A 6,320-nucleotide genomic window follows, 5' to 3' on the forward strand; every position below is an offset into this window, starting at 1 on the left:
TGGATGAAATTCTGCCAATTTTTATAGCCATTCGAATATTTAACTTGTTTAATTTTCAATGGCCTCTCCTCAAAATTGTCTCCTCCTCTCTGCTTGGACAAATTAAATAAGTTCAGATTCTTGAAGAACTTTCCTCATCATGTTTTATGTTGCGATGGCAACATCCTTACTTCTTGATATACTCTTTACACAAAGAGAGGTGGGAGGAGGTAACCAAGAGATTATAGCAACACCCTTATGGGGACAAACTTTAAAAACCTTCAAACCTTCATGAACATTAAAGATATTGGTTGTCAGCTAAAGTTTGAAAGCCTTAGCGGACACAAAAAGTGTTTGCTTTATTAGGGGTGGAGTAAATTACAATGAAAGCAAGGCAATACACCAACTAGAAAAGCCATCTAGTTGGAAGCAATTGGAAATTTCATGAGGAACCTAGAAAACTAGGCAAGGAAAAGGTTTCAAGGTTCTCACAAAGCTTATACACTCTCTAAGCATGTTTTGGCTCATTGCACTTTTCCTTCTTAACCCACTTGTGTTATTTGATAAGTGTTCTCACTTTCTACTTAACCCTACAAGTAACATAATCCTTACTTAATCCACAATACATGCCACCTTCACTGTAGTACGACATTGCATTGCTCAATCTACAATGAAGTAGTTATTTAAGTTTTCTACACCCAATTTCATATTAGTCTATCTAATTTTATTGCCCATAGAAAGATTGTATATTCTTTTTTTTTTCTCAGTTATTCTTCAAACTGAGTTTTTGTTGCCAATTATACATGTAACCCTCATTTCTACATTAATTTTTTAGACTACTTATTACCTACAAAATACTCTTCATCTACCTACGTATAATACTCATTTTTTTCTCTCATTAAACTTCATCTTTTATATTTTTGAATACTTGATATGTTTTAAAATTGCATATACCAAATATAGTTACTATTATTTATGTAATCTTATTCACATACTAAGTTTTCAAACTTTGCTTTCCACATGTACCTACTATAGACATCCCCCTTATCTGAAGAAGAAATTAGGGTGTGGGATGGGATACCCACTCACCAATTTCGACCTTGAAAGAAAAGTATGCCCCTTACCTACAGTGTTGCACCTAACGGTGTCTTTTAGAAAGAATTATTGTGCAAAAGAAATACAGATTGGTTTTAAGAAATTAAAATATATTTTGGGTGTGCAAAGGAAGACACTTACTTGCCACCCACCAACTCACCCACCACTAAAGGTAAGTCATAGAGAGGAGGAGCAAGAGATTGAAAGATACTAACCAGAAAGACTTCTAATTTGTAGGGCCCCATGCCACACCTAAGAGTCGAAACGTAGACGGTGGCTAAGAATCATGCTTAACCAAAGAATCATGCTTAACCACCGGTACCTAACTACCTAGTACCCACCTATACATTCTCTTATGCCTCCTTCAATTATTTCAATGCTTAATATTATCTAGTATATTTGATTTAGAATAATTTTCCACATAAACATTCCATGCTTTAAAATGAGTTATTAGACCACCCATGGCTGAATTCTTCTATCATTTTTGGGCACATTCCTAGATGCTTTAAACAATGCTTTATGGTGATTATTATTATTTTAATTGAGTTATCAAACCTCCAATTGCTGAATTTCCCTTGGCTGATTTTATTTTAATTTTCCTATCAAAATTTGGGCACAGGTTGCTCTACATTTCTCCAATGGTTTGGTGATGTTTTCCAAAATTTGAGTTTTTATTTCCCCTTAAATCTTTCTCGTTCATTATATTTTGGGGAGATTTTCCAATTTTCTTGAGGAAAAAGAAAATTCCCCCTCCTTTTTTTGGGCGGTATTTTTTTTGGGGGGGGCGGTGGGGGGGCTGTATTATGCACGGATTTCAAATTATTTCAATTGTAGTCCGAAGGGCTCCTACTGTCTTTCGCGCACACACTCTCTCTCTCTCTCTCCCGACTCTGCCCACTTACCAGTCCTGCGCGTGACTTAATTTTCTGTGCAGTTTTGACCCGGAACCACCTCGTGTAACATTCCTGAATTTTTCATTAAGATCCTTGCATCTTTAATCACATACATAATTCGCATTATGATATTAACTATGCAATTTCCAATTTCGCTAATTTTCTTTTCACATCCAACAGATCCAGTCCTTGAGACTCTTGATTTCTATTTTTATTTGTTTTTTTTTGGCTTCGATTAATAATTTGCTCAAGACGCCTGCGCTCAATAGCATCATCAAGGTATCTGCGGCCCTTTTTGCTTCCCATTAATTAGTTAATGTCTTGTAGAACAGACACAAAGCAAGCCTAATATATTAATTAATGTATTGCATTAACTCTAATGTATTGCCTTCTAATGATCAACGGGAATCAATTTATGATGTGCAAGGTGTTCACGTCTATAGAAGGAAAATCCAATTCATTATTCATCTCTATAGAAAGAGAATTTCATTTTGTTAATCTTAGACATTGTGTTTTCTTTTGTCATTGTCCAGGAGATCGACCAGTCAATAATCTTATCCGTAATACCAATAATTAATCTAAAGTTGTGGAAAATTAGCATCTTTCACTCTTAAGCTGTGGAAATTTGGCAGCGTATACCCTTAATTTGTTACGGTTTACCCTTTGAAAATTGTTGATTTTTTCTCATCAACCAGGTGCGGTTTGCTTTGGGTCTCTTCAAGCGAAGAAAAATATTTTTCTGACATTTTTGATAATTTCTTTTCAAGTTTCCAATGTTTCTAGAACATTGTAGACAAAGAACGGTCTATGGACCTTTTTTTCCACAATGCCTCGCTCTTTCTCTATATATATAACGAGCAAGATTAATATTTTGATCGTTCTTCGTAGCAAGGTTTAATAATCATATGCATGGTTTATACATATTTTGCAGGCGGATTATCTTTCATTTTTTTTTTGTTTGAACTGAGCCAATATGAAGGTTACTATTCGCCGTGCTAATTTGGTTCCACCAGCTGAAGAGACGCCAAAGAGGGTGTTGTGGAACTCTAATGTGGATTTGGTGATACCTAGGATACACACGCCTAGTGTGTATTTTTACAGCCCAAGTAAGAGCCACGATTTCTTCTCATACGAGGTTTTGGAGAAGGCCTTAGCAAAGGCTCTGGTGCCTTTCTATCCAATGGCTGGGAGGCTTCAAAAGGATGAAAATGGGCGCATTGAGATCAACTGCAATGGAGATGGTGTTCTCCTTGTTGAGGCTGTAGTGGATGCTACTGTTGATGACTTTGGGGACTTTGCCCCCACCCTCATCCTCAAACAACTTGTCCCCAAAGTCACCTACACTGAAGATGTCTCCACCTACCCTCTGCTTGTTCTACAGGTAACTTCACTCTTGCTTCTGTTTCTCACTTCTTCTCTCTCTCTCTCTCTCTCTCTCTCATAAATTCCATCTTATTAATTTCACTTGTGTTGCCCTCTACATTCAGCAAATAGTTTTTGTGCTTTTGTGTTTTGTGCACCATACACTTATCTCCACCAATAAGAGTTTGTATGGTGCCTATTTTTTTAAATCTTTAAATTCCATTTACTTAAAAGAAATGCTAATCATACCCTATTTTGTTGAATCCTTCTATTCCACGTACTTAAGAAATGCTAATCATTGCGGAGACTCTTGAGACATAAACCCCCAAGTGTGTAAAAAAATGAAAAATCAATAGATTAGTTGGGTTTCGTTTCAATGTATAACCATACATTGAACAAATGCTTTTTAAAGCAATCCCCTTGTAGCTCACTTTTGTACCGATGGATTATTCCACCTTCCCAACAATTAATCCCCCATGTAGCTCACTTTTGTACCCCCCGTGTAGCTCACTTTTGTACCGATGGATTATTCCACTTTCCCACCATGTAGCTCACTTTTGTACCCCCCCATGTAGCTCACTTTTGTACCGATGGATTATTCCACTTTCCCACCACAAAGTTTTGCACGACAATAAATTGCATACTTTATTTTATAATACGCATCTCTTTCTTCGCATCATGACGTGGACAAGTTCCATCGGTGTCAAGGTTCGAACTTTGGGTCGCAAGATGAATGTTCTATATAACACCATATACACATGAAACATAAATGATTAATTTTTTGAGATTTTTGTGCATCTACTATGACATTTATTACTACAAATGTGCATTTACTCTTTTCTTTCTTTCTTTCTTTCTTATAATCTCTTCTTATGATAGGCTCATGTGAGTGAGTTGATGTTGTGCAGGTGACATTCTTTACATGTGGGGGCGTCTCATTGGGGGTGGGCATGCAGCACCATGCAGCGGATGGCATGTCAGGCATACACTTCATCAACACATGGGCTAGTATGGCAAGGGGCATGGACATCAAGGTGACCACATTCATAGATAGGACCCTCCTTAGGGCAAGGGATCCACCCACCCCAAAATTCTCCCACATCGAGTATCAACCCCCTCCCCCATTGTTGCCAACTAATCAGGATGACTCATCACCCACCACTAAACAACACGTTGAGAATGTTGCCACGCCAGCAATTCTTCACCTTACCAAGGAGCAAGTGTTGGCGTTGCGAGCCAAGGCGATTGATCCGCACACAAAGGCCACGTACAGCACGTACGAGGTGGTGTCGGCACACGTGTGGAGGTGTGTGTCGAAAGCGAGAAATCTATGTGGGGAGCAGGCAACGAAGCTGTACATTGCGACGGATGGGAGGGCACGACTGAAGCCACCACTGCCGAAGGGCTACTTCGGGAACGTGATATTCACGGCAACGCCTGTGGCGATGGCGGGGGATTTGATTGGGGAGCCCTTGTATTATGGCGCCAACACGATCAGGGAAGCCTCGGCAAGGATGGACGACGAGTATTTGAGGTCGGCCTTGGACTACCTGCAGCTGCAGCAAGATCTGGGCGCCCTTGTCAGGGGCGCCCACACCTTCCGGACGCCCAACTTGGGGATCACCAGCTGGACCCGCCTGCCCATCTACGACGCAGACTTTGGGTGGGGCAGCCCCACCTTCATGGGCCCCGCCGGCATCCCCTATGAAGGTCTCGCCTACCTCTTGCCTAGCCCCTCTGATGGTGGCGTCAGTGTCTCCCTTGCCCTCTCCTCCCACCACATGCCAGCCTTTGAACAGCTCTTCTACGAGTTCTAGCCGCACTAAACCTCTTGGTGGTCTTCATCATCTAATCCACCATGTAATTTTCTATCTTTTTTATGCCACTATATATCCACTACCTATATAGTTTTAATAGCACTTTTTTTAATCCCCCATTGACATAAACTTTTTCAAGTAGTTCATTAAGGGGCAAAACTACCCTTCATGGGCTCAACATCTGGGTCATCCTTTTGGATCTAACCTATCTACCTTATGATTATCCACCTTTTATGCACTACCTAGTTCGTACAAATTCCATATATTTTGTTCGCACTTGTTTAATCTCCCAACCTCCCAAAGACTTTCTAAAGTAGTTCATCAAGGGACATAAATGTATGCTTTTTATTACTTAAAAAGAAACTAGTAAAGTGGAGTTTTTTAATTATTTTTTGCTTTATTACTTATAGTGGACATCTCACATTATTGTGGCTAATGGAGATCATGATGATGATGCTATGATTTAGTGAACTATTTTCTAAGGTTAAAGTATAGCATTTTAATCAATGAGCTATTTTCTTACAACCCAACGATGTTGGACCACATTCATTCTTGTCAAGGTTTAGGAGAAGAATATAAAGATTACAATAGCCATTGTGTAGTACTTGAAAGATTAAATTAGAAGTAAGGATTATGGTTGTTTTTTAATTTGTATTTTGAGATTTTTATCTAGCACAAGCTTGATCAAGTGTTCTAAACATTTATTTGCACCAAATCCACGTGGAATCATTACGAAGGGCACGAATCAATGCAAAGTGCATCGCATGCTTTTAAGACTAGTGATAACGCACACCTCGCTCCTCTTTCGATGGTATTTGTATCAACACTGGTTTAGAATCAAGTGTAGCTTGATCAAGTGTTCTAAACATTTATTTGCACCAAATCCAAGTGGAATTACGAAGGGCATGAATCAATGCAAAGTGCATCGCATGCTTTTAAGACTAGTGATAATGCACACCTCGCTCCTCTTTTGATGGTATTTGTATCAACACTGGTTTAGAATCAAGTGTAGCTATTTTATAAATTTATGTTCCTATAATCCCAATTGCAATAAACCTTCATCCACTTGGAAGGAGAAACGGTTTGGTTTCATCACCAAACAGTATATTGCCAATGAAATTGCCACGCTTAGCTTGTTGGGCAACCTTTCAGTAGTGCGATGCTATCTGTCATT

The 6,320-nt window shown here is 39.1% G+C and overlaps 1 protein-coding gene across 3 annotated transcripts; it reads left to right on the forward strand.

The window, feature by feature from the left end:
- The first annotated feature begins 1,908 nt into the window (after positions 1–1,908).
- LOC147630440 (shikimate O-hydroxycinnamoyltransferase-like) lies at positions 1,909–5,533 on the forward strand. 3 transcript variants are annotated; one of them, XM_086810306.1, is made up of 3 exons: positions 1,909–2,246; positions 2,899–3,348; positions 4,238–5,533. In XM_086810306.1, the coding sequence occupies exons 2-3, from the start codon at positions 2,941–2,943 to the stop codon at positions 5,144–5,146; spliced, it is 1,317 nt and encodes a 438-aa protein (XP_086666432.1). In that variant the 5' UTR covers positions 1,909–2,246; positions 2,899–2,940; the 3' UTR covers positions 5,147–5,533. The 3 variants fall into 3 exon arrangements, with proteins under 3 accessions (XP_086666432.1, XP_086666431.1, XP_086666430.1); XM_086810305.1 differs by lacking the exon at positions 1,909–2,246 and adding an exon at positions 2,362–2,662; XM_086810304.1 differs by lacking the exon at positions 1,909–2,246 and having other exon boundaries at positions 2,692–3,348.
- The last annotated feature ends 787 nt before the right edge of the window (positions 5,534–6,320 follow it).

Source organism: Cibotium barometz, chromosome 16, assembly GCF_041138505.1.
Source record: "Cibotium barometz isolate CiBa-2024 chromosome 16, ASM4113850v1, whole genome shotgun sequence".
NCBI classification, from domain to species: domain Eukaryota; kingdom Viridiplantae; phylum Streptophyta; class Polypodiopsida; order Cyatheales; family Cibotiaceae; genus Cibotium; species Cibotium barometz.

Excerpts from the sequence above, each read along its gene's own strand:
- LOC147630440 (XM_086810306.1), top strand. The coding sequence starts at position 2,941 with ATGAAGGTTACTATTCGCCGTGCTAATTTGGTTCCACCAGCTGAAGAG. Across the intron at positions 3,349-4,237 it reads ACCCTCTGCTTGTTCTACAG|GTGACATTCTTTACATGTGG; the intron begins GTAACTTCACTC and ends GATGTTGTGCAG.